This window comes from Neopsephotus bourkii, unplaced genomic scaffold (assembly GCF_033783945.1).
Source record: "Neopsephotus bourkii isolate Nb327-2 ecotype Australia unplaced genomic scaffold, CSIRO-AGI_Nbou_v1 NB_940, whole genome shotgun sequence".
Lineage (NCBI taxonomy): Eukaryota > Metazoa > Chordata > Aves > Psittaciformes > Psittacidae > Neopsephotus > Neopsephotus bourkii.
In genome coordinates this window covers 278,791-303,762 of record NW_026901434.1, presented here as the reverse complement: position 1 = coordinate 303,762, position 24,972 = coordinate 278,791, and the positions used below count along the sequence as shown (strand labels likewise).

The 24,972-nt window shown below is 61.1% G+C and overlaps 4 protein-coding genes across 11 annotated transcripts in view; 2 read left to right on the top strand and 2 right to left on the bottom strand.

Annotated features, from left to right (window-relative positions):
- AXIN1 (axin 1) overlaps positions 1 to 7,848 on the top strand; it is a 72,779-nt gene extending 64,931 nt beyond the window's left edge. For all 3 annotated transcript variants that reach the window (XM_061358216.1, XM_061358214.1, XM_061358215.1), the window contains 3 exons: positions 786 to 1,031; positions 6,535 to 6,702; positions 7,392 to 7,848. In XM_061358216.1, coding sequence (XP_061214200.1) covers positions 786 to 1,031; positions 6,535 to 6,702; positions 7,392 to 7,518 — 541 coding nt within the window. In that variant the 3' untranslated portion in view covers positions 7,519 to 7,848. The remainder of the gene's footprint in view (positions 1 to 785; positions 1,032 to 6,534; positions 6,703 to 7,391) is intronic.
- Positions 7,849 to 9,740: 1,892 nt separating this feature from the next.
- PDIA2 (protein disulfide isomerase family A member 2) lies at positions 9,741 to 12,822 on the bottom strand. The gene is made up of 11 exons (XM_061358189.1): positions 12,579 to 12,822; positions 12,032 to 12,238; positions 11,680 to 11,813; positions 11,470 to 11,607; positions 11,282 to 11,398; positions 11,087 to 11,212; positions 10,820 to 11,014; positions 10,439 to 10,559; positions 10,137 to 10,318; positions 9,963 to 10,049; positions 9,741 to 9,832 (listed from the first exon to the last, which is right to left on the bottom strand). The coding sequence occupies exons 1-11, from the start codon at positions 12,796 to 12,798 to the stop codon at positions 9,767 to 9,769; spliced, it is 1,593 nt and encodes a 530-aa protein (XP_061214173.1). The 5' UTR covers positions 12,799 to 12,822; the 3' UTR covers positions 9,741 to 9,766.
- A 205-nt stretch (positions 12,823 to 13,027) lies between these two features.
- Positions 13,028 to 16,889, bottom strand: ARHGDIG (Rho GDP dissociation inhibitor gamma). Of its 4 annotated transcripts, none has more exons than XM_061358193.1 (6): positions 16,727 to 16,889; positions 15,452 to 15,634; positions 14,402 to 14,485; positions 14,238 to 14,314; positions 13,600 to 13,663; positions 13,028 to 13,518 (listed from the first exon to the last, which is right to left on the bottom strand). In XM_061358193.1, exons 1-6 carry the CDS (start codon positions 16,797 to 16,799, stop codon positions 13,319 to 13,321), a joined length of 681 nt encoding a protein of 226 aa, XP_061214177.1. In that variant the 5' UTR covers positions 16,800 to 16,889; the 3' UTR covers positions 13,028 to 13,318. The 4 variants fall into 4 exon arrangements, with proteins under 4 accessions (XP_061214177.1, XP_061214176.1, XP_061214175.1 ...); XM_061358192.1 differs by having other exon boundaries at positions 15,452 to 15,638; positions 16,728 to 16,870; XM_061358191.1 differs by having other exon boundaries at positions 14,238 to 14,485.
- Positions 16,890 to 18,010: 1,121 nt separating this feature from the next.
- Positions 18,011 to 22,823, top strand: RGS11 (regulator of G protein signaling 11). 3 transcript variants are annotated; one of them, XM_061358186.1, is made up of 17 exons: positions 18,011 to 18,137; positions 18,863 to 18,959; positions 19,313 to 19,363; positions 19,449 to 19,555; positions 19,635 to 19,686; positions 19,769 to 19,827; positions 20,008 to 20,084; positions 20,180 to 20,261; positions 20,334 to 20,402; positions 21,017 to 21,040; positions 21,125 to 21,186; positions 21,413 to 21,526; positions 21,650 to 21,765; positions 22,155 to 22,242; positions 22,329 to 22,467; positions 22,531 to 22,613; positions 22,685 to 22,823. In XM_061358186.1, the coding sequence occupies exons 1-17, from the start codon at positions 18,078 to 18,080 to the stop codon at positions 22,809 to 22,811; spliced, it is 1,407 nt and encodes a 468-aa protein (XP_061214170.1). In that variant the 5' UTR covers positions 18,011 to 18,077; the 3' UTR covers positions 22,812 to 22,823. The 3 variants fall into 3 exon arrangements, with proteins under 3 accessions (XP_061214170.1, XP_061214169.1, XP_061214172.1); XM_061358185.1 differs by having other exon boundaries at positions 21,011 to 21,040; XM_061358188.1 differs by lacking the exons at positions 18,011 to 18,137; positions 18,863 to 18,959; positions 19,313 to 19,363; positions 19,449 to 19,555; positions 19,635 to 19,686 and having other exon boundaries at positions 19,786 to 19,827; positions 19,982 to 20,084; positions 21,011 to 21,040.
- Positions 22,824 to 24,972: the final 2,149 nt, after the last annotated feature.

Genomic DNA, 24,972 nt, shown 5'->3' with positions numbered 1-24,972 from the left:
TGCTGGGAGCATCCTCTGGGATAGCCTCACTTGCCTAGAGTGGAGCCAAGGATGTGGCTGTCTCGGGAATCTCTCTGTCGTCAAACATAACTCCGATGGGCACTGATCCTTAATCACAGTCTGGTCAGTCTGGCAAAACACAGCACTTGCTGGGTGTTGACAAGAGGGATCCGGGGTCTTGTCCTTTCTGGAACCACTGCGCTGGTGGCTGAGTGGTCAAACTGCTGGTGGTTTCTTCTCTTGCTTGATGATAGAGGTCAGGATGAGCTGCACTGCAGGCAGCTGGGGCTGAGTGCCAGGGCTGTAGGCAGTGCCAGGCCACTGTGAAGTAAGGCAACAGGTTCTGCTGCTGGAGGTGGGGAAGGACAAGCACATCTCTGCAACATCCCCTTCCCTGGATGCTGACCAGCAGGTCATGGAGAGGCTCCCAGCCTGGCAACATTGGCAGCACGTAGAAGGCCATCTTCTGGGGGAATGTCACAAATGGTGGAGCTGCCTTTTGCTGGTTTTATTTTTATGTACTGTGGTCTTGATGAGAGCCCTTAAACAGATCTGTGGACTCTGTGTCAGGGTTGGCTTGCTCACCCTGATGTCTCAGGACTTGCTCTCCTGAAATCTTCTCTAGAGGTGGATGGTGCTCCCCTTTCCTTCAGAAGCCATGCTGTAAGGAACTTCCCAGGGGTGCCTATGTCCAGATGCAAAAGCTTTAGGTCTGTTTAGGAGTGACTGTGTACCTGTGCAAAGCATCTTGTTGATTCGTGTAAAACCTTTGTGTTTGTGTGCAGCTCTTCTGGTGCTAAGAAGCAGCTGTCCCATGATATGGTCCGATCCCTCTCCATCGAGCGACCTGTTGCGGTACATCCATGGGTCAGTGCCCAGCTCCGAAACGTCGTCCAGCCTTCTCACCCCTTCATCCAAGATCCCACCATGCCACCCAATCCAGCCCCCAACCCTCTCACCCAGCTGGAAGAAGCTCGCAGGAGGTTGGAGGAGGAAGAGAAAAGGGCTGGAAAACTCCCCCTTAAACAAAGGTAGGGTCTGATTGTGCATGGTAGGGAAGGGGGAGACTGCTCTGAAGGTGGCAGCTGAAGAAGTCCACATCCTCTGCTGTGGTCTCCAGCTCCCAGCACCATCTGGGTCAGAGAAATCTGTACCAGTCGCTCTGACATCGTGGTGCAAATGCCAAAACCCACCTTGAGGGCCTGGGTTTGTGGTTTGTGGATGGAGAGACTGGAAATGCCCCTGGCAGAGTGGGGAAAGGGCTGCTGAGAGCTTGAGGAGCTGGGCAGGGGGAGTGTGTCTAGAAGGGGCATGGCATGGGAGATCTCCCTCGCCAGTGTTTGCTGACTCTCCACTCATTCACACTCAGGTGACGGTTTCAAAGGTTGGTGCAGGAGCAGGATTTAGCAGAATGCAGCAGATTTAAGTGCGGAAGAGGAATATTTATTTGCTCTTTATTTGCATCTCCCGCAGACTTCCAGCAAAAGCTGCTCATGGCACCTGGATGAGAGCAGTGCACTGTAGTCCTGCTGCTGCAGCACTGACTCACTGCATGGCTGTACCCAAGTCACTGCACCTTTTTGTGACTCAGCTTAATGCCTGTTGCAGAGCTAATTCTCCTGCTCCTGTGTTTATCTTTCAGGGGATGTTAATTGCAAGGCACACAGCTCTCAGATGAAAAGCATTTGGGAAGTGCTAGATAATTACTGTTAACAGCTAAAAGCACTTTGTCCATTAAAAACCTTTCACAGCTTTATAGCTGTCTTCTGAAAACCTGAAACTGCAGTCTGGCTCTTAGAAACACAAGTGTAATTTAAAAAAAGCTCTTCTAATTGCTGAGCTCAAGTTATTTTTGCTTGCAGTGACCATGTAGCAGACTTGTGCATATTGATGTCACAGCATTGATTGAAAGCCAGGTAAAATTAGAGGGCTCTCCCAGGTCAGGTTAAGCCAAGTTTATTTGATCTACCTTTCAGTTGGTTTAATTGGCTCAGGGTTGTTTATAGTTGTACTAAATCCATGCACCTTCCCCAGAAGTATCTAGATGCAGGTACACACTTTGGAAACAATAACCTGGGTTATATGCATATGCAGTTAATACTCTCATAGTAGTTTGGCATGTGTGGTAAGCGTAGCTTTTGTAGGAACCCCACAGCATTGTGGTAAAGGCCATGCAGACCAGTGGGAGAACAGGCTGAGCAGTTCCAGTGCTGGGCTGCTCTGCTTACACTGCCTCTCCATGAGGTCTGGCTCTTCTCCTGATGGTGCAGGGATCCCCCTGACCTGCTCTGTGTGTGGAAAACCAAGGAGCCATGTTTGCCAGCAGGGAATTGTTCATGAAAGGCAGATGTGTCCGTGCCCAGTAGTAAGCAAGAATGGATGCAGTGGTAACCAGGGAGCCAAAGATTTGTGGATGTTGAAATCTCTCTGCTGGATTTTGGCAGGATTGGGTGCTCCAGCTGAAGCAAGCTTGAGCTAGCAGCTTTTTAGAAGGCTGCTGCCATGGTTAACACAGGAGTCTGCCTGAAAATAGACCCTGTCGTTCTTCTGAGAGCAAAGGAGAAACGGAGAGGAGAGCTCATGTTAGAACAGTTTATTTCAGTCAGGAGCTTTGAAGAGCTCTGGGAAATTGGAACCAGTGTCCCAGGTTTGCCAGCAGCCTTGGGGAAGCACAGTGCCAGTGGCAGGAGAGGTGGAGGTGTGCCCAGAGGTGTCCTTGAGGCACCAGCTTGAGCTGGCTGTGGGAAGGGAGTGCACCATGCAAGCTTGGTGTGGCCAGGCTGAGCTCTCCAGCAGTTACCCATGTGTCCTCTGGCAGAGCCCTCACCAGCAGTGGCCCTCCCCAGCTCACTGCCCTGGCTGGGGTGCCAGCAATCTCGCACTGCCCCGCTAGAGATGAAGGAGGCACCTCTAGTGCTTGTACTGGGAATCATAGATATTCTTCCATAAATCACACTTCTTTTGCAGAAAAAGCCTTTCTCTCCCTGTTCCATAGCAAATGGGGAGAATATTGGAGTGAAGCAGGTGCCTCACCTCTGTGTGGCAGCAAGGTTGGACTGGTGCTGTAACACAGACTTAGTTTCCCTGTCATGGCACGGCTGGGTTATGCGGCTGAGAAACCAGGACTGAAATGCAGATGCAGTGAGTCAGATGAGTGCTGCTGGTTCCTTAATGGGTAATATTTTTTGCATGTGACAAATGCAGCAAAGGGAGGTGATCCCAGAAGGGGCAGGGGGTGATCCCTGGCTATGTTTCTGGGTCACACTGCCACCCTGGAAATAGGTGCAGGTGGAAGTGTTAATGGGTCAGGGCTCAGAGACAGTCTGGTGGCCTCTTTGGGTAAGCCATGGTCTCAGGAGATGTCTTAGCGATGAGGGAAGCGGAGACAGTTGTGTTGTCTCATCCTCCTGAGAGGAGCTCTTGGAAAATTCCATTTTCAGTGATTCTGTATTCCTCAGCCCTGCTTCAGCCTGCTAGGGGTTACAGCACTGCTGGATAGGAGCAATTGATGTCACCTACATCAATTTGTGCAAAGCATTTGACACTGTCCCACACAACATCCTTGTTTCCTAACTGCAGAAACATGGATTTGATGGATGAACCACTTGGTAGATAAGGAATTCACTGGATGGTCACACTCAAAGAGTCGTGGTCAGTGACTCGATTTCTAAGTATAGACACAGCTAGTGACGAGCGGCATTCCTCAGGCTCAGTACTGGGACCAGTGCTGTTTAACATCTTTGTCAGCGACATGGGCAGTGGGATTGAGCTCCACCTCAGCAAGTTTGGCAATGATACCGACCTGTGTGGTGCCATCTGCATGCTGGAGGGAAGGGATGGGATCCAGAGGGACCTTGAAGCTTGAGAGGTGGGACCATGCAAACCTCATGAAGTTGAACAGAGCCACGTGCAAGGTCTTGCACTTGGCTCTGGGCAATCCCAAGCACAAACACAGGCTGGACTGAGAGCAGCCCTGAGGAGGAGCTGGGGTTGTTGCTCGACAAGAAACTCAACATGACCCAGCGGTGTGCACTTGCAGCTCAGAAAGCCAACCAGAGGAGGCCACAAAGATGCTGCAAGGGCTGGGGCACCTTTGCTCTGGAGACAGGCTGAGAGAGCTGGGCTTCTTCAGCCTAGAGAAAAGAAGGCTTTGTGGAGACCTTAGAGCAGCTCCCAGTGCCTAAAAGAGCTGACAAGAAAGCTAGAGAGGGGCTTTTGACAAGGGCCCCTAGTGACAGGACAAGGGGGAATGGCTTTAAACTGAAAGAGGAGAGATTTAGATTAGGTATAAGGAAGAATTCTTTCTTGTGTGGGTGGTGAGGCACTGGCACAGGGTGCCCAGAGAAGCTGTGGTTGCCCCATCCCTGGCAGTGTTCAAGGCCAGGCTGGATGGGGCTTGGAGCAGCCTGCTCTAGTGCAAGGTGTCCCCGCACGTGGCAGGAGGCTGGAAATGGATGATCTGCAAGGCTGCTTCCAACCCAGACTGTGATTTGTGGCATAGTAAGGACATCCAAAAGCCATGGGGGTTGTTTTACCTCTAGCTCTGTGAAGCAGTGCAGAGTTTCTGCCCTGGAGCATCATTTCAGGAATCATTCTGGGGCACATCTCTGCTCTGGAAATGGGTGAGCACTGGAGCTGGGCTGAGCATGTTCAGAAAGAGCCTTTCAGGGCTCAGTTACATGGCAGGAGGAGGAAGAAAGAGGCTTCCAGCCACTGGCACCATCCCACTCTTGCTGCTTCTGTGCAGAGCTCAAGGGTGTCTTCTCCACTTCTCCAGGCAAAGGAGAATGGCAGCCCTGGAACCGGCTTTGCTGCCTGCACAGGGTGTGAAGCTGTGTCCCCACGTCCCCAGGCACACAGCAGCTCTCTCTTAGTCATGACTTGTTTCTAGCCAGGATTAAGGCAAGCTTAGGGACTTTGAGGTTTTCCAAACCCCTTCAATTAACTTCTGGCTCACAGGGTTCACAGAATTTGCCTGAATTTATGACCCATTTTTCTTTTAAATGGCTCATTTTATTTTATTTTTTTTTCCCAAGGATGACTCAATTCCTCAATGTTTTTCTAGCTAAAGGGCATCCTGTGCTTTAATATGGGGATGGGAGAGGCTCTGAGGGCAGTGCTGGCACCAGGAGTGGACCCTTGCCTCTCAGGATGCTGCGTCTTCTCCCAAGGTCCCCCAGGCAGAGCAGACAGCAGGAGGGTTGTTCAGTTGAGCATTAGACCTCTCATGACTATAGAAAGAGGTGTAAAGATTTTGCTTAGTCTTGGTTTGCAATGCCAGTGTTTATGTGGGCATACCATTAAATAGGTGCTCTGCCCGTGAGCCAGTGTTTAAAGGTTAAGGTCAGAGGCATTTCCAAAGCTGCAATTACCTCATGTGCTTGGCAGATTCTGGTTTTGACAGCAACTTTCCAGCCATGTAAATATAAAATCATCCTTTTTATCCAGCGTGCTTTTAAAACCATTTCTTCAAGCTGCCAAATTTGTTTTATGTGACGTCGAAAGGGAAGGCTGCACCTGGCTGCGACCACACATGCCAACTTACCAGTTTGTGTAGGCTGCTCCAGTGTTTGTGCAGCATTTACAGCACCCCAGATGAAAAGCTCTACAAGATGACAGAGTACCCTGGTTTTTATTACAGCTACTTTCGTCTGCCGCTGAAAATGGGGTTAGGACTGGGCTGATGCTTGCGGTCCAGTGATGGCACCGTGTGGCAAAACCCCAGTGTGGGGGCTGAAAGCAGAGAGCAGACCAATATTCTGAGGGTCAGGAGAGCACAGCAGGTTGAAAGTCGTTGAGGTTTTAGGGATGGCAGCAGCCTTGCTACACTGTGCAAATGGGATGGGCAGCAAAGCCTCCATCCAGGGCATGCCCCTCTGGGACCTCTGTCCCCTCCAACCTCCATCTCCCATGGGAGAGGTGCCATGGGGAGCAGGAGCAGTGCTGTCTGCACAGCCCTGTGGATATAGGTCAGCAGAAAGCCATGCTGAGCTATTTTGGCCATGGCAGCAGTAATCCCAAGCAGCCTGAGCAGTGTTTGCATTATCATCCCCAAGCACGCTTCCAGCCTTGCCTGCTCAGTGCACACCAGGAGCATGCTGATGGTGACTTGGGTCTGTTGCCATGGGCCTGGGATGCTTTGTCTTGTGTGGAGCTTACTGATGACTCCCCAGAGCAGCAGTGCTTTGGAAAGCACAACGAAAAGCATGTACATGGGTTTGTTCAGTGTGAAGGGGCCGAGCTAGAACCTCGGTGAGCTGCACCCACCTTGTAACTGCGGTCTGGCCCTATCCAGCCTTTCCAACAAGTGCCTTTTCCTTCTTCAGCAGCCTCAGTGTGCATATGTGTGCTAAGAGAGCTGGTGGTGGGAGCAAAGGATGTATTGTGTTTCCTCCAGCCAAATCTGTCACCTCCAGTGGGACCTGACCTGCACTGCTCTCCTGGGCAGCCCTGTACCCAGCTGGGCACCCACATCAGTGGTGCTGAGCACTGTGTGCTCATACTCAGCAGGTCTCTTGTGTTCGTGCACCCCAGGTTGAAGCCCCAGAAGAGACCAGGCAGTGGTGCGTCCCAGCCCTGCGAGAACATCGTGGTCGCCTACTACTTCTGTGGGGAGCCCATCCCCTACCGCACCTTCGTCAAGGGGCGCGTGGTGACGCTGGGACAGTTCAAGGAGCTGCTGACCAAGAAAGGGAACTACAGGTAAGGCTGCTCCCCATGTGTGCTGGGGTGCTGCAGACCATCGGTGACCCCTGGCAGATGCCGTGTTGCCCCACCAAAGTGAAGCAGCATGGCAGGGGAGGGCTCCCGCAGGTCATGCTATGGTGGGGATGTGGCAGCATGGCCAAGGCACCTTGGCTTTTTTAAAAGGCAGCTTACAGGGACAAGGGAGATGGGGTTTTTTTGCAAAAGCATCTTGTATCACAGTTTGCACCTTCAGCAGAAGCTGCTGAGCTGCCCTGTGGGGTCCTGGGCTGGTGAGGAGCAGCATCAGCCAGTGCTCAGTGATGCTGTGGGGAACACTGACTCCCAGAGCTGGTTTGGCTGCTCCAAAGATCCTTCCAGTGAGAATAGGGAGGTTGGGTCCTGTGAGAATCACAAAGCAGCCAGGCATGGGGCAAGTAGCTCTCAGAGTTCTCCCTTCCATAGGAGCTGCCATGGAAAATCATGCCTAGCAACCCTTCACCAGCACAGGTGCCTCATCCATTGCTTTGGAGAGGGCTTGGATTCACGGCTGGAGCTCTGGAATGTGCTAGCATGGATTCTGACCATGCTTTCTTAGCTCACTCTGCAGGGGCAGAAGTGTGGTCCAGGTTGCCTCCACATCTGGGGGCGCTGCTCCCCGTTACCACATGGCTTTTAACTCTCTCCCCCGTGTTTCTGTTTTTCAGGTATTACTTTAAGAAGGTGAGTGACGAGTTTGACTGTGGTGTGGTCTTCGAGGAGGTGCGGGAGGATGACACCATCCTGCCCATCTTTGAAGAGAAGATCATCGGGAAGGTGGAAAAGATCGACTAGGCTCCAGGGCTGCTGAGGCACGAGGACAGGACTGTGAAGGACTCTGGGACCGGAGGAGAAGGCCTGGGGCAGATGCTGGTGGTGCCATTGCCATGGGCACCGGGCGGAGAGCGGCAGCCAGCACCAGCATGGACCTGCCCGAGCTCCGGGTTGCTGGTGGACACCGTTTCACCCCTCAAACCTGCCAGTGGGAGCCTGGGCTCCCTCTCCATACCGAATATAAGTGTAATGTAGCATTGTACAGTGCATTAGAAAGTGTAATATGACCTTGTTTACTAAAGCTGCATATTTTTGATATATTGTAATAAAAGGAAAATACTTCCAATGTCACAGTGCTCTTATGTAAATGTAAAGCGTACAGGTACTGCAGAGCTCACCCAAAGTGGACAGCCACCCATCACACTCCGTCTGCTCCTCGCTTTCACAGCACCCTGCCCTGGCCCCCCAGGTGGATGGCACAGCCCTGCTCCAGAGGGGCTGTGATCCCAGCTCACCTCGGAACATCACTGAGCCACTTGGACCGAGTCGGTCTCTGCCCTCTCTGGCAGTCTCAGCTGCTGCACAGGGTAGGATGGGTTTTTATCTCGTGAGCTTTCTTGCAACTGAGTAAGTCCTGAGGGATAGAAGGGTCGGTGCCAGCTCTCGGGGCTGGGAGGACCAGCTCGGAGCTGGGTTGGCAGCATGGGTGCTGGCATCCCACAGCCCATGCGCTCAGCCCCCCAACAGTGTGCCCCTGGAGAGGGGTTCACTGTAGCCCCTGATGCTGAGCTCCAGCTCTGGACAGGGGACTCTTCTCAGGCGAAACACAGGGGATGGAACCGATTAGACACTAAAGTTGAGGACAAAAAATGTCTGTTTTTAGAGTCCTGCATCTTGTTGGCTTCTGTGTCTCAGGAGGCAGCATGAGAGCACTGCAGCCTGCTGTGAGAGCAGAAGGGTGATTGATGCCAGTCTGTGGGGCTCCTGCAGAGCCAGTGCACCCAGTGGGGCACCCAGCAGTACCCTGGAAGTCCCCTGGGCTTACTCAGATGCAAGAAAGCTGAGGGCTGCCCTGGTGTTCCCACCACCCTGCCCTGCTCCAGCACAGCCACAGCTCTGTGCCAGCTCCTTTGAGACCAGCCCTTTTGAAACCAGGGCAGCTCCCAAAGCCATGGGGCTTCCACATTGACACTTGCCCTGCCCAGCACTGCTCCTGGCATTGGGGCTGCTGGGGACCCTGTAGCACGACGCCAGGATGCAACTCAGCCCATTGTATATGTCACCGAGTGCCTTTAAAACATGGTTCTGTGACTTGCCTATACTCTACATGAAGTCCAGCAAAACCCACAATCGTTTTCAGCCCAGGAACAGCATTACGAGGGGTTTCCCTCCCTGGTTTTTTGAGTTGATGGTTGTGTCTGGTGAGGTTGTGAATGTGCCCAGGATTTCCGTCTCCCCCTTTTTTCTCAGGGGGTCCCCTGTAAATATGTACAGTGGCTGCGCAGCCCCCTTCTCCTCTACATTCTCATGTGCTGACTTGTACAATGATCTTTTCAAAGGTACTTGGATAAATGAATAAAACCCCATGTCCCACCGCCTGCTGCTTTCTTCCTTCCCTGTGGAACAGACCCCGCGGCCCCCTCAGCCAGCGGATGGAGCAGGATGGCGAAGGGCCTGGGCACGTGGTGGGGCTGGGGCAGTGCTGGGCTCCATGGAGGGATGGCAGAGCAGGTACCGGCCCCAGGAAACCAACGTGTTTCCAACGGGGGAGCAGCTCGGGGTCAGGGAGCAGCCACAAGCCCAGGGGAGAGGGGATGGTGATGGGCCCTGAGGGGATGCTGGGGGGTCCCAGAGGTTGTGAGCCAGGCTGAAGAGGAGCATGTGGAGCCGTGTGTTGGGGTGGTGCATGACAGTGGAGCCCAGCCTGGGCTGTGGGAGCTGCCTGTGAGCTATGAAACAGGGGCTCCACCTGCACCCGGGCAGCCCAGCATGAGGGAGCCCTGTCACAGCTGTTTCCTGCAGCCCTGCACACCCTGGGCCATCATAGGGCTGCCAGGACAAGTGCTGCAGCACAGACGGGGCTGTGCCGGGCCAGCACCCTGGGGAGGCAGAGGGCCCCTTGCTGCACCCTCCTCTGCCCATCGTCATCCCTGCCCAAGTGCTGGTGCTCCCCAAGACTTGCTCCCACGGTGCTGTGGAGCTGCAGACACAGACCAGAGCCCACACGGTTTCCAGGTCGTTTATAGCACGCACTGGAGTGGGACAGGGCTCACAGCTCATCCCGGGATGCGCTCTGCTCCTTGCTGCCTGTGCCGTTCTCAGGGGTCTTGGGCACCTGGAGAAGGCAGCAGTGAGCCATGGACAGACGCAGCTCCTGCCTGTCCCCATCGCCATCCCACGGGATCTGTCCCCCACCCAACAGAGGCTGGAGGCACCCCAGGGGCGTGGGAAGACCCCCTCCTCACCACAGGTGGCTCCTCGGGCAGCATCCCCCCGTTTTCCAGGAACTTGGAGAAGGTCTCCACATCGCGGGAGCCCTTGAATTCAACCACCTGCAGCCGCGGGGTGGAAAGATGGATGATGCTGAGTGACCCCATTGCCCGGGTTCTGGCACTGCACCCTCTGGTGCTCTCACCCACCTTCCTGCCCGGCCCCGCGGGGTAGTAGTGGAGGGTGGGGAAGCCGGTGATGGTGACGTTCTCCATCTCGTTGGCCGTGGCATCCAACTCAGCGATGACGATGTCCTCGTGGTCCTTGTAGCGCTCCCCCAGCTCCTCCCAGGCGGCCGCCATCGCCTGGCAGTGGGAGCACCACGGCGCGTCTGTGGGGCAGGCGCAGTGCTGGGGACCAGGCAGGGACACGGCTCTGCGGGGTCAGGCTGAGGGGGCTGAGGTGGGGCTGGGGCTGAGCCCAGGGGCTCGGGGGGGGTCCCGGCACTTACAGAACTTGACAAAGACGTTCTTGGTCTCATCAAACGCCACCTGCTCGAAGGTCTGACCCACCAGCACCTTCACAGCCCGAGTGTCCCAGTCCTCGGGGGGCTCCGCGCTCAGCAGGTGGGGCTGTGGGGACAGTCGGCACAGCCACAGCCAGGGCTGAGCGGCAGCCAGGGTGCTCCTGTGCATTGGACCGCTGCTTCCCCTCTGCCACCGTCCCAGCTCTGTGCCTCCACATCAATGATCCCCTGCCTCCTTCCCCATAACAACCCCCCCAGATCCTCAGGCCTGGCAACACAAGCTGTGCTCACCACACAGCTGCCACCATCAGGCTTTGGAGCAACCAGCACCCCTGATGCTGGCTGGTGCCGCGCCGCACCCCTCACCTTCACTTTGCCGTCCAGCACAGCCTGGATGAAGGTGCTTATGGCCGTGTCCGAGAAGGAATCCTGCTCCATGCGGTACTTGCGGTTGTTCTTCATCTTGACTAGGCGCAGGGTGGGGGCATCAGCGGGGGTCATGCCAAAGAAGGTGAGGACGTTGGCACCATCCCCGGCCACGTCCACCACCACAAACAGCACCTGGGAGATGGGTGGGTGACATGAGGCTGGCGTCACCCGCGGCTGTGGGTCCCCACCGTGGGACCTGCTCACCTTGCCCCGGAAGGCACCAGCAGCCGCCTGGAAGCCCTCCCGCAGTGCCAGCTGTGCCGGCGATGACTTGTTGAGGAAGAGCAGCATGTGGTGCGGGATCTTGGCACTGAAGATCTGGTCGGAGGTCTATGGAGTACGAGCAGGTGAGGGCAGGGCCCTGGCTCCAGCAGGGATGGGTGCAGGGACGGGCTGTACCTCTCTGCTGAACTCCATCACCAGCTGCAGGCTGTGGGCGCGGAGCAGCTGGGTGAGCTCAGCCGCATCCAGCCCCTGTGCGGGGTCCACGGGGAAGTCTGTCCGTCCCTCGTCGAACTGACGGGGCAGAGCGCGGTGAGGGCTGCGGTGGGCAGGATGTGCCCACAGCCCCCGCACTCCCTCCTCACCTTCTTGAAGAGGCAGACGGTGTCGGCTGACAGCCCATACGCCTGGAAGAGCTCAGCTGCCTCAGCCACACCGAATGGCACATCCACCATCTCCATGGCCACCTCGTAGAACACCTGGGCCGCCGAGCCCCCCAGGTCCTGCGCAGCCACCCATGAGCAGCCATGGCCGTGGGCACAGCCCCGGCCCAGCCCTCACCCGACCCAGCCCACCTTGAAGAAGCCGACGACCACCAGGTCCTGGGAGCTGATGAAGGTGCTGGCGGTGTCGGTGTCCTGCAGCAGCGTGGCACTGGGGCCGGCCCGACGCTGCATCCAGTGCACGATGCCCTTCATGTCCATGCGGCCTGCCATGGGGACCGTCACCCCAGCCACCCTCACCAGGCTGCGCTCACACCGTGCCATCAGCCCACACCATCACCTGCTCACCATCACCACCCTGCAGTCCCCATCAGGACACTGACACCTGTCTCACCATCACCCACTGCCACCCATCCTTGCACACCCATCCCACCCCAGCACCCATCACAGCATCCCCACAACAGTAGGCAGGCCACAGCCCTACCGGTGTAGTCGATGGGGTAGGTGCGGTTGCCGTCACGGAAGAGCTTGAGCGTGGGGTAGGAGGTGATGCCAAACTCCTTGGCCAGGGCTGTCTGTGCTGTGGCATCCACCTTGCCCAGCCGTGCTGGGCTGGACTCATTCCTCAGCGCCGCAGCTGCCTGGGTGTAGGCAGGGGCCAGCCGCTGGCAGTGCCCACACCAGGGCGCATCTGTGGGCAAGGGCTGGTGGTTGGTCCCCAGGGCGGGCTCGGTGGGTTGCCAGGGCAGGTAAAGGCTGCGTGAGCACGTTGGGCTCCAGCCTGCTCCAGGGCACATGTCCCACACCCCAACCATGTGCCTGTGCCCTGTGTCCCATTCCCATTACACATCCCCTGTCCCATGCCTCTGCCTGTGTCACTGCTCTGTGTCCCCTCCCCATGCTGTGCACCGTACCCTGTCCTGTCACATCCATGCCTTGTGCCCCTGCCCACATCCGCATCCTGTGCCCCTTTCTGCACCCACGTCCATGCCTTGTTCTGCCCATACCCCTGCCCTCAGTGGGGCACTTACAGAACTCCACCAGCAGCAGCCGGTGCTCACTCAGGGCACGGGCGAAGTTGTGTTGGTGCAGCACCAGGACACCATCCTCCTCCCGGAGCTCATCTGAGAGCATCTCATCCTCCTCCTCCGCTTCCACCTCCCCATCCTTCTCCTCGCCCCCCAGCACTGCTCCCAGCCAGGCCAGCCCCAGCACCAGCAGCCAAACCAGCCGGGCCCGGCAGCCCCGCATGGTGCCCTCACCAAAGCTGGTGCCCGGGGAGGGGAGGGCACAGATAAGGGCCCGGGGCGGGTGGTGCCGGTGCCCTGGGGCTCGTGTCCCTCCGCTACTGGCTGCCGATAAGGCAACGGGACCAGGTGGCCGTTTTCCAGCCACGGATCCCTGCAGCAGGGCCCGGCTCTGCCAGCGGGACGGGGACGGGGAACAGGCAGAGCCGGTGGGAGCGCAGACACACCAGTAAAGACCAGTCTGTGGGGTTTAATGGCGATGGAAGAGCACAGCCTCCGGCCAGGCGCTGCCGCGGCAGGGTCGCGGCCCAGCCCCGGCGGTGGGGACCGGGCGGGCGCCGGGGGTTAAATAAAAAGAGCAATTAAAAATAACTTTGGTTGCGAAGACCGCGACCGCGAGCGCCCGCTGCCCATGGGCCCCCCCCGACCCCACAGAGCGGCGGTGCCGGAGAGGGGTCCCCCGGGCTGGCAGGCACCGCGCCCCCGAGCTGGCGGGGGGAGAACCGGGGTGCGGACGGGGGGGTTCAGTCCTCCCAGGCCTTCCTTATGCAGAGCCCCCACTCCCAGGAGAGATGCTCCATCTTGTCGTCGTCGGTGACGAGGGAGCGGACCCGGTAGGAGCCCCGCGCCAGCCACCCCCGCGGCGCCTCCTCCGCCGGCGTCACCACCTCGTACTCCTCGGCCCGCGGCGCGTAGCTGCCCACCATGAAGACATCGCGGTCCACTGGGCAGGAGGGGACAGGAGGGAGGAATGAGCGGGGCCAGAGTGGCATGAGCCGCCCTCCAGCCCCCCAACCCCACTCACCGGGCCGGCCCCGGCGGTAGGTGAGGTGCAGGCACCGCAGCCCGCAGACGATCTCCCTGTTGACCTGCGGGCACAAGGCAGGGGTGCCATGGGTGTTGCTCCACAGCGCACCCACTGCTGCCCTGGGAAGCCTGGCCTGGGTGGGGTGCACCCCCATCCCAATCCCCCCTACCCCAGGATCCAGCCTCTCGGTCAGTATTGGGCATTGGGCAGCATATCAAGGGTGGCAGGGACCCCAGCATGGCAGGGACCCCCGAGTGGGGCAGGGACCCTGAGATGGGAGGGACACCCCTCCCAATGAGACCTCCAGGGACCACTGGGAAAGGCAGAGACCCCACACGGATAGAACCTCTGAGGGAAGCAGGCACACTGGGGTGTCAGTGATGGGGACAGCAGGGGGTCAGGGACCCCCAGAGGGGCACGGACTTTCAGGGTGAGGGGCAGGAGCCAGACACCCCAAGGGCACAGAGAGCCTGGGTGTCAGGGGTGCCAGGGCAGCTGGGACCCATGGGTGCAGAAATGCAGAAGGGACCATGTGCAGCAGAGACATGTGGGAAAAGGAGCCATGGGGAGCAGGGATCCCATTGTAGAGGGACCCCAGTGTGTGAGAGCAGCAGGGCACTGTGAGCCCACCTCACCTTGAAGGACACCTTCACCCTGTAGTCTACCCCTTCCTTCAGCACGAAGGCTCGGCCCCGCAGAACCTCCAAGTCTCCTGTGCAGAGAAATGGCCCGTTCAGCCTTGCCCCCCTTCCTCCTCCTCTTTCTCCTCCTCCTCCCCCCATGGGTGCCCATTGCTCACCTGTCAGGTCCATGGTGATGGGCCCCGGCGCCTGCTCGCACATCAGGGTGAGCTTCGTCACCTGCACGTTGGGCACGCTGGCATCTAGGGATAAGCAGCAGGGTGCAGCCCTTACCCACCTGTGCCCAGCCCACTGCCATCAGCACCTCTGCTCCCACACAGCCAGGGGGCTGCCCATGCCCCCCCATAACAGCATGAAGGGCCACAGTGTCCATGGTGGAGTGTTAGGAGCCAGCCCAGGCAGGGTGCAGGAGGCTGGGAGCATCTCAGCCCAGCCCCAACAGTGGCACCAGCACCTTTGGTGTAAGAGCACATTTCAAGGGCCCAGACGCAGGTATCTCCTGGGGTACGGTGCTCCTTGGCTCAGGAGCAGGCCAGACCAATGGGAAGGAAGAGGCAGGATGTACAGATAGAGGCATCCCTCAGCACAGGCACTGGTCTAATTCACCTTTCCTGCACCCCCCAGCCTGCACCCCCATCCCCCCAACTTTGCACACACACCATTGTGCACACCTCATGCACCCCACCGGTTTGCACACACCATCCCCCCAGCTCTCATGCACCCATCAGGCAGCACAGCAGAGTGCTGAGCCCACGGATCCCACAGACACCTGGGGGGAGCACCCACAGACACTGAGGGCAGCACCAGGCTGGGGTGGCTGCTATGGGTGCCACTGGGAGTAAGGAGCACCATGTGGGTACTGACAGCCGTGCCATCCCAGCCTCCTGCGGCTGCTTGCTCCATCTCCGTCATCCCAATGAATTTCCTGGTCCCTTGTAGCCGTTCCTATGGAAACTACGGCTGTGATCCCGTAACCAAGGCAACCGGGGTCCCCGGGCATCATTACCCTGTCTGCAGGGGGATGCCGGGGTCTCTGTGCAGGTGGGGGGCACAGGCAGCCCCCATGGGTGTTGCCAACCCTCCCTGCTGGGGACGCCCCGTGGGCACTGGGGATGCCTGAGCAACCTGCATGCGCTGAGGCTGCATTACCCAGTGGGGTGCCAGGGTGCTGGGGTGCCCAGCCCTGGGGGGACAGCCCCCAACCTTACCCACGGCCACAGGGATGGTACCCAGCAGCGCCTGCTTGTACTTCCGCAGGCTCTCGTCCCCCGGGTCCAGCTCCTGGATCTCCCGCAGGCTCTTCTTCTCCGGCGTCTTGTACGCCAGGGCCACGTCGGCATCCTCCTCCTCCTCCAGCGATAGCGTCACCCCCTCCTTGTCAGCCATGATGTCTGCGGGGGACAGGCAGTGGCAGTCCCACCGCCCCGGGGACACCCCGGGGACACCCTGGGGACACCCCCACTCCCTGATAAACAGGCACTGGTGGGCAGGGGGCAGCTGAGCTGGGGTACACTGCAGATGGATGCAGGCAACCCCTGCGGGGCAGCCTCATTGTCCCCCTGCTCAGGGCCATGGGGATGCTGCCAGGCTCCGTGTCCCCAGGGCCTGGTGGCACAGCTGAGACCAGAGGTGTTGCCGCAGGCTGCATTTCCGCATGGTCATGGAGCGGGACGCGCTGGTGCCTACGTGGTGCGCACAGTGCTGGGGGTGCCTGCAGACGACCGCGGCCCGCGGGTGCCCTTCGTGCCTCATCAATCAGAGAGATCCTTGTCACCTCCTGCAACCCTGCTAGGCAGGCACCAGCCCCATCTCCCACCCCAAACCCAAACCACCGGCGGCTGCAGGGAATAAAGCCAGCTCTGAGGGTAACAGCGCCTGCAGTGGTGCCAGGCTGCTGGGGGGCACAAGGGTGGGGGATGCCCCCCAGCCCGACGTTTCCCTGCCTGCTGCATTGCCCCCCACACCCTGTGACTACAAGCACTGAGCCCCGCAGAACCCCTGGAAACCCCATCCCTGGGGACACAGCCTGGGGCAGGGGACACTGCTCTCAGGCGCCGGGCCCCGGTCCAGCTGTGCGTGTCCCCGAGGCAGCGGCAGTGAGCGGGGCACAGAGCGATGGCCCCGCTGCGCCTCTGGGGGACCCTTGCACCTCGGCTGTCACTGCAGCCTGAGGCACCGGCCGCGCTGTCTCCCACCCGGGGATGCCCCCTCCCCGTGGCTCGCTCAACCCCGCAGGGGTGGCCGAGCCGTGCGGTGGGCGCTGGGTGCCAAAGGCCGGGATGCGGGGGAGCCCCCCCGCCCGTACGTGGTGCTCTGGTCCCCCCGGGCCTGGGGTGATGCCCTCCTGAACACAGCGGGTGCCGGGGCGATGCTCACCCGCTGCGGACCCGGGGCCATGCTCCCCCCCGCCGCCGCCGCCCCCGGGGCACCCGGGCGATGCCCTCCCGCTGCGGGGCCGCGCCACCAGGCCCGCTGCCGCTCACCTCGGTAGCATAGCGCCAGCCAGAGCAGCTCCAGCAGCTGCCCGCCGGCCTCGCACACATCCAGCCCGAGCATGGCCGGGCCGGGCCCTGCGCCCCCGGGGCCGGGCGGGGCGGCCGCTGCCGGGGCCCGGGGCGCGGCTCTGCCGGTGTCGGCGGCTCCGCCGGGGTCCGCTGCCGCTGCCGCCGCCGCGTTCCGGCCTCTCCCGCTGCGCTCCCGCTGCGCTCCCGCTGCGCTGCCCGGCGCGGCCCGGCGGGGCGGCGGCGGCGGCTCCCGCAGACGCGGCGGCTCCGCTGCCCGCCCCCGCCCGCCCCCGCCCCTCGGCGCCGGGCGGCTCCAGCCCCGCCGCTCATGGGCGGCGAGACTGCAGTGAGCTCATCCGCCGTGCGCAGCGCCGCGCAAACCCGCACAGACCCTGCCCGCTGCCCGCACCCTGCCCCGCTGCCTGTACCCGGGCCCACTGCCGCCCTGCACAAACCCTGCCCGCACCCAGGCCCACTGACTGCACCCAGCCCCACGGCCCGCACCCAGCCCCACTGCCCGCATCCTGTCCACACCTTGCCCCACTGCCTGCAACCAGCCCCACTGCCTGCCCTGCACAAACCGTGCACAAACCCAGGCTCACTGCCCGCACCCTGTCCACACCCAGCCCCACTGATCATACCCAGCCCCACTGCCACACTCAGACCCACAGCCCATGCCCAGACCCACTGCTCACATTCTGACCGCATCCTGGCCCACTGTCCACACCCTGCCCCACCGGTGCCCCGTATAAACCCTGCCCGCACCCAGCCCCAGTGCCCACACCTTGTCCCACTGCCCGCCCTGCCCACACCTGGCCATGCCCAGTCCTACCTGCCTGCACCCAGCCCACCCCTTGCCCACAACCTCCACACCCTGCCAAGGCCTTGTTCACCCTGCCCGCACTCCGCAAGCTTCCTGCCTGCACCCTCAGTGCACTGCCCGCACCGTGCTCCTGCTCATGCCCTGCCTGTACTGCTTCCTGCCCGCACACCCATCTCAACGGCCACAGTGGTCCCCCTCTGCCTGCACCCAGTAGCACAAACCCCCGAGGAGCAGGACGAGCCCTGCGCTCCCCTGACCCAGCCGGCAGAGCTGCGGGCCCGGGCGGCGCGGAGGGGCTCAGGGCGGTCCCCACCGGGCCGGGCCGTGGGGTCCCGTGGGCAGGGCAGCGGCCGGTACCGGGGATGGGGCTCGGGGGTGCCGCGGACCGGGGTCCCGTCGGGGCCCAGCAAAGACGGCGGCATCCGCGGGGGGGGGAGCGCGGGGCGGGGCCGGGAGGGGCCGGGGCGGGGCCGGGACGAGCAGCGCGGAGCGGGGCGCGCACCCGCGATGACCATCGGCGGCCCCCGCGGGCGGCACCCCCGCCTCGCGATGCCGTGCCTGCGGAAGGTGAGCGGCACCGGCCCCGGGCAGCGGGCACCGAGGGGACCCGGTACTGGGATAGGGGGGACCGGGTACCGCGGGGTCAGGGCGCTGGGATAACGGGGACTGGGCACAAGCACCTTGAGGACCGGGTACCGTGGGGACTGGGTACTAAGGGGTCCGGGCGCTGGGACACTGGGGACCGCTTGTCGGGAGAAACGGCTGCTGGGATGGTGGGTACCGGGCACAGGCACTATGGGGCACCGGGTACCGAAGGGACCGGGTGCTGGGACCGTGGGGACCTGGCACCGAGGGGACCCGGGCACCGGCACTGCACTGGGAAATGCGGGCATCAGGGACAGGGCACCCCCGCGGCACGGGCGTCGGGATCTCCGGGGGCCGGGGTCCAGCACCACCCAGTGCTCCGCAGGCACCGGGAACCGCCCCGCGGGGGGACACCCGCCGGCAGCGCTCCGGAGATGCGTGCTCAGCCCCTGCCCGCCGGCCCGGGGCGCTGCCACGGTCCCGGCAGAGTTCGGTCCCCGAAACCGGGGCTCCCTGGCCCGGGGGTGACCCCGCAGCTCCGGCATTGCTCACTCGCCCGGCTGCGGGGTGCCCGGGTCCGGCTGCGAGGTGCAGGGCTGTCCCTGCTCCAGGCACAGGGTGCCAGTGTCAGGGTGGGTGAGTGCAGGCAGTGTCCAGGCCCAGTGCCCTGGGCAAGGGGCTGAGCGTGGCGGGTGCTTGCCCGGCAGATGGAGCGGATGATCGTCAGCATGCAGGACCCCGACATGGGCGTCAAGATGAGGAACCAGCGCTTGCTCATCACCGTCATCCCCCACGCCATGACAGGTGGGACCCTCAATGGGGTGCCCCAAGAGGTGCACTGGTGGAGAGCCATCGGGTGCTCCCTGAAGAGATCCTGCTCAGCACCCAGCTCCCTGGGTGGACCCCAGCAGCACCCCACAGCGCTCTCCCCCCTGCACCCGCGGGTGCTCAGCACTGCAGCTGGCATCAATTATGCATCGGCTGAGCAGGGCGGGCGCTCGCCGGGGTGGGTGGCCCAGCATGTCCTTGGCAGGGCCCCCGTCACCCTGTGTGACTCCCTTGGCACCCACCATACCGTGGTGCTCCAGCCCCGGAACCTCCCTGTGCTCAGTCTGGGGGACCCCATTGCACCCTGCTAACACAGCCTCGGTCCCCAGGGAATGACATCGTGGAGTGGCTCATCCAGAAGTATGGGATCTCTGAAGAGGGTGAGTGCCTCGGCACACGCAGCCGGCACGGCAGGGGCTGCCAAGGCTGCCGAGCAGACATGCAGCCCCATTGCTGCTCCCCCAGAATCGCTGCACCTTGGCAACCTCATTGTGAAGCACGGCTACATCTACCCGCTCAAGGACCCCCGCAGCCTGGTGCTGCGGGCAGACGAGTCGCCCTACCGCTTCCAGGTAGGGTCCTGCTGCAGCCACAGCCCTGGGGCTCCCCCTACCCGTGGCGCTAACCTCAGCCTCCCTCCTCCCCTTGCAGACCCCGTATTTCTGGACCAGCACCAAGTGGCCGGCCACAGAGCTGGACTATGGTAGGTACCACCACATCACCTGCACCAGCGTGGGACGAGCCTCTTCTTGGCCTCCCTGAGGTGCCGCTGCTCCTCTTTGCAGCCATTTACCTGGCCAAGAAGAACATCCGCAAGCAGGGAGACCTGATCGAGCACGAGAAGGTGAGTGCTGCCCTCCCTACCTAGCAACAAACTAGGGTGTCTCACTCACCCAGAAGCAGGGGCTCACCTGTGGGGCCACACCGACTCCCTGTGCTGGAGTGCCAACGGAACCCGGATCCAGGCACGGGATGGGTGCTGTGCCGTGCCTACCCAGATGACACCATCACTGCTGCTCCCCAGGACAACTACAACCTCCTGCACAAGCGGATCAACCACACGTGGGACTTTGTGGTGATGCAGGCGCGGGAGCAGCTCCGGTGAGTTCGGGCACGGCACTGCTGCACCCCCGGGAGCTGCCAGGGATGGAGCGCCCTTGGGTGCCAGCACCTCCCTGCTGCCTTTGCATGGGCAGGGCGGCCAAGCAGCGGCGGAAGGGCGACCGCATCGTCATCGACTGTCAGGAGCAGGCGTACTGGCTTGTCAACCGGCCCCCGGTGAGTACGTGATGGGGTAGCACTGAGGGCACGGGGCTGCTGCCAGCCCCCGGCACAATGCTCTTGTTGCAGCCAGGTGCCCCCAACGTGCTGGAGCAGGGCCCCGAGCGCAGGAACTGCCACACCACCCGCGTCCAGCTGGTGAGTGCGGGGCACAGGGCACAGCCACCCTGGGTGCTGGGGTGCTGAGCTGCCACCCCATAACACACCCCATGTGGGGTGTGAGCCCCAGCTCTGCTAACACCCACGTGTCCAGCCTGTCTCCCTGCCGAGCTGGGGGTTATCCATGTGTTTGCCTGTGTACCTGACACCCCTCTGTGCTGGCACCCCTGATCCCTGCAGTGTAGCTGTGCATGAGGAGCCCCAGCACCCTGGGTGCCCGCAGCCATCCCTGGGTCCTTCCCCGTGTCATGGTCCCACTAACGCTGCCCCAGACACCCTCACCCCCAGCTCACCCTCACTAACCACCCACTTTCTCTTCTCTGCGCCGTGTGCCGTGTCCTCTGCCCACGTAAGTGTCACTAACCCAGGGCTGGTGTCATGCTGGGGGGTGGATGCTGGGGTTCACACCACAGACTGTGCTGGCCAAGCCAGGGTGCAGGGATGAGGCTGGGGCCACAAGGATGGGCTGTGGGGTGCTGGGGTGAGCAGGGGGGCTGGATGCTCGGGTTCTTGCCCAGGGTGGCAAGGGCAGTGCACAGTGTCCCAGCCCCACTATGCCCTCACCCGACCCTGCACATCTCTTGCAGACCAAGAACATGGATTACTACAAGCGGGAGGTGAGTGGGGCGAGGGATGAAGGCTGCTCCCAGGGAGCATGAGCTGCCCAGCACCCCTGATGTGTCCCCTGTGCCCGGCCCCAGATCGAGTACTGCAGGAAGGCCATGGCCAGGACCAGGGTGAAGTCTTCCATCTGCCTCGAGGGGTGAGTGGCTGGTGGCTGCCAGGTCCTTGCTGGGGTGATGGGAGCACCTGCATCGCTGCAGCCACAGCTCCCACACTGCCATCGCCCTCGGCAGGGAATGGAGCTGAGGCTCCGTGGTCATCACAAAGCCCATCTCCACCATGTCCCTGCCACTACCCCACGGTGGCTGGGGCTGGTGCCAGCAGCGGCGGTGGCCCCAGCCACCTCCAGCCGCTGCTCCTGGCAGGTACCTCAAGTTCAATGAGCAGTACGTGCCCCACGACCCCATCATGTCCGGCTGCCTGCCCAGCAACCCCTGGATCACAGACGACACCACGTACTGGGCCATGAACGCCCCCACGTAAGCGCTCACATGGGGACTGCCAGCCCCCACCTCCTCAGTACCCCACCCTGCAGGATGAGGTGCTGCACCATGCAGAGCCACGGGCTGCCCCCTGCCAGCCCCACGAGGTGCTGCCCACAGGGTGCAGACCCCCACGAAGCTGCGTGTGGAGAGGTGGGGCTTCAACTTCAGCGAGCTCCTTATGGACCCCCTGGGCCGGGCACAGCTCCTCGACTTCCTCAAGAAGGAGTTCAGTGGTGAGCAGCCCCAGCCCTGCACCCCAAACCTCCCATCCCAGCACCCCCACACCCACCACTGTATCCCAGTACCACCTAATCCACTGTCCCATCCTGACACCAACCCATTGCTCTGTCTTGGGCTCCCCCACGTGACCTCCCCATCCCAGCACCCCCAGACCCACCACCGTGTCCCAGTACCACCTAATCCACTGTCCCATCCTGACACCAACCCAACCCATTGCTCTGTCTTGGCCTCTCCATCCCAGCACCTCCTAGCTAACCTGTCCCACTTCACACCAGCTGGCTCCATCCCAGGGGTGCTTGCTGGGCCATGTGCCCAGCCACGATGGACTTTAGGGGTGCCCAGCACCACATCCCCATCACCAACACCATGTCCCCCTCCGCAGCCGAGAACCTGAGCTTCTGGGAGGCATGTGAGGAGCTGCGCTATGGGGAGCAGTCCCGCATCCCTGAGATTGTGGACTCCATCTACCAGTGAGTGCCAGTGGGGCAAGGTTTGGGGGAGCAAGGTTTTGAGGGGGGATCAGGCCATCACAGCGCAGGGGCCGGGTACTCCCCAGGCAGTTCCTGGCTCCTGGTGCCACGCGCTGGGTGAACATCGACAGCAAGACCATGGAGCGGACCCTGGAGGGCATCAAGACGCCCCACCGCTACGTGATGGACGATGCGCAGATGCACATCTACATGCTCATGAAGAAGGTGGGTGAGGGCGGGCAGGGCAGGGCAGAGCAGGGCAGGAGCCTGACACCTCTGCCCGCCCAGGACTCGTACCCGCGGTTCCTCAAGTCGGAGCTCTACAGGAACCTCCTGGCCGAGGCCGTCATCCCCCCGGAGACCAAGAAGCGGTGAGGGCAGGGCCGGCCCCGGCGCGGTGCTGGGGTGGTGGCTGCCGGCACTGACCCCGCTGTGCCCGCAGGGTCTTCCCCTTCATGCGCAAACCGCGGCACTCCAGCCCCAGCCCGGCGCTGCTCCTGCCCGCGGGCGACACCGAGGAGCGGAGCCGCGGCCCCGCGCCTGCCCCCGTCCCCGAGGAGGAGAGCTGAGAGTCCCAGGCCCGGCACCCCCAGCCCCGCCGCAGCACCGCGGGGCAGTAGCACTGAAGGAGAGAAGCCATAGATCCCCCCTCGTACCCTCTGCTCACATCCCTGCGCCCTCCTCTTCCCCTTGGGGATCCCGCACCCTCCTCCCACTTCCCGGTACAAGACAATAAAGCCCTCATGGGCAAAGCTGTGGCTCCCATGGTTTTGTGGAGGGGTGACCAGCTGCGGGGTGGGGGCACACATGGGACCAGCTGCGGGGTGGGGGCACACATGGGACCAGCTGCGGGGTGGGGGCACACATGGGACCAGCTGCGGGGTGGGGGCACACATGGTGGCAACCGGGCTGGACTGTGTCTTGTCTCCTGCCATGGGCAGGCAGCAGCACCCTCCCTGCCTGCAGCACCCAACAAGGGTGCAGACCCCAGGCAGGGGGGTACCAGTCACATGTGCCCATGGCTCTGCCTGTGCCAAGGGGCAAAACCAGACCCATTGTCAACCTCACTGCCCTCCGGGCATGGCTGAGCCAGCTCTTGGGACACTCAGTCACCCTGCTGCCGCTGGTGCACGCATGTACAGCCCGTGGAGTGGACAAAAAGGCCCTTCATGTGGGGCCAGAGGTGCCACGGGTCAGCAAACCCGGCTGCAATGGCAAGCGGGCTGGCAGCTGAGCCTCTGCCTGCCCACAGCCCGTTAATCCGAGCAGAGGCCAAGGATCTCCATCAGGATTATTCTCTTCCTGGGAACCGAGCCCCAGCTGTGCGGGATTAATGCTGGCAGTTACGTAAAGGAGAGGGGGGCTGGTGCCCACCAGTGCTCAGCCTCAGACCCCATCCCCTGCTGGGTATCCCCAGGCCACAATGGACTGAGCAGAGCCAGCCCGCGCCCCAGCTAAGGAACAGCAGGGTGCTGGGAATGCTCGGGACCGTGGCATCTTCCCTGCCGCAGAGCTTGGGGCCCCTGGCACGGAGCAGGGGGGATTTCATGGCTCAGTGCGGGGTCAGACAGAGGGACCTTGGTGGAGGGGAAGCTGCCGGAGCCTCGGTCACAGGATGGAGCTTGGTGCTGGCAGCCACTGCGCGGTGACAGATGGTCCCACGCTCCAGGAGACAGCGCCTGCCATGCGGCTCCCTCCGCCTTGATCCAAAGCCAAACCCCAGCATGAGATTTTCATGCTGATGAAGTGCAGCAGGGGTGTAAAACCAGGTCACGAGCCCCAGGCAGGAGGCAGGGATGGGCTGGTTGAGCTCAGTTATCTAACTCCAGCTTCCTTCCACATGGTCCCTTCTCCCAGTCCATCACCTACCTACAGCAGGACAGGGCAGCAGGAGGTGGCTTGGGGCCACGGCCAGCTCAGCCATCAAAGCATCACCAGAACACCTGGATCGATCCCAAAACAGGGGGTTTCTGCCTTGGGGAAGTCACACAAAGGGCTGCCAGAACGTCCCAAGTGTTGCCTAACCACAGCTGCCACACGAAAAGCAGGGCACCATTTACAAACAATGCAAAAGAGGATTTATTGAAACCATTCAGTTAGACCAAGTCCTACAGGGCACAACTTGCAATAAGTTAAAGAACCAAACCAAACAGTCTTAGTGTTAAAAACCGCACTAATACGTAACACAGTGATATATGCCATCATCACCCATCTGAGTTATGGAACCAAGGCACAAAGTCATTCATTAAATACTGCAAAGAAACAATTACACTGGGAAACAAGCTGGAAAAGGGACTTGTTTTGTTAAGAAGGTGCTGGTTTGGCACTGATGCGTTTAATTGAGCTGCCACAGGGAAATCTGCATTTCCAAAGTATCTGGAAACATTAATGAACAACTTAAAGCCAGAAAAGCCCCCCAAAGCTGAAAATCCATCTTTCCTGAAGCAACAGTGTTCCTATGGGAAAGGTCAGGTCCAGGTAGGGATGAGAGGAGGGAGAGTGCCGCAACAGTGTGACTGCAGTGAGCATACAGCCCGGGCACCCTGCTCCCTGCCCGAGTGGGATACAATCTGCATCCAACACTCAGATCAGGCTGGGGCTCCTGCAGCCATGCTCCCAGCTCTGCCCCAGAAGGACAGGCTGAACCCAGCCCTCACAACCCGGGATGTGCAGCACTGGCACAGCCCCGTGATCCCTGCAAAGCTGGCACAGGGACCTGTGGGGCTGCTG

What these genes read in the sequence shown, in the direction of transcription:
- RGS11 (XM_061358185.1), top strand. Translation starts at nt 18,078, where the DNA reads ATGACCATCGGCGGCCCCCGCGGGCGGCACCCCCGCCTCGCGATGCCG. An exon ending in GGCTTGTCAACCGGCCCCCG is followed by an intron (nt 20,262 to 20,333) that starts GTGAGTACGTGA and finishes CTCTTGTTGCAG; the next exon opens with CCAGGTGCCCCCAACGTGCT. An exon ending in TCTACATGCTCATGAAGAAG is followed by an intron (nt 22,468 to 22,530) that starts GTGGGTGAGGGC and finishes CTGCCCGCCCAG; the next exon opens with GACTCGTACCCGCGGTTCCT.
- ARHGDIG (XM_061358190.1), bottom strand. Translation starts at nt 16,799, where the DNA reads ATGCTCGGGCTGGATGTGTGCGAGGCCGGCGGGCAGCTGCTGGAGCTG. An exon ending in GGGTGAAGGTGTCCTTCAAG is followed by an intron (nt 13,664 to 14,237) that starts GTGAGGTGGGCT and finishes TTGTGCCCGCAG; the next exon opens with GTCAACAGGGAGATCGTCTG. An exon ending in CTACCGCCGGGGCCGGCCCG is followed by an intron (nt 13,519 to 13,599) that starts GTGAGTGGGGTT and finishes CCTCCTGCCCAG; the next exon opens with TGGACCGCGATGTCTTCATG.
- PDIA2 (XM_061358189.1), bottom strand. Translation starts at nt 12,798, where the DNA reads ATGCGGGGCTGCCGGGCCCGGCTGGTTTGGCTGCTGGTGCTGGGGCTG. An exon ending in TGGTCGTCGGCTTCTTCAAG is followed by an intron (nt 11,608 to 11,679) that starts GTGGGCTGGGTC and finishes GTGGCTGCGCAG; the next exon opens with GACCTGGGGGGCTCGGCGGC. An exon ending in CCGTCTGCCTCTTCAAGAAG is followed by an intron (nt 11,399 to 11,469) that starts GTGAGGAGGGAG and finishes CTGCCCCGTCAG; the next exon opens with TTCGACGAGGGACGGACAGA.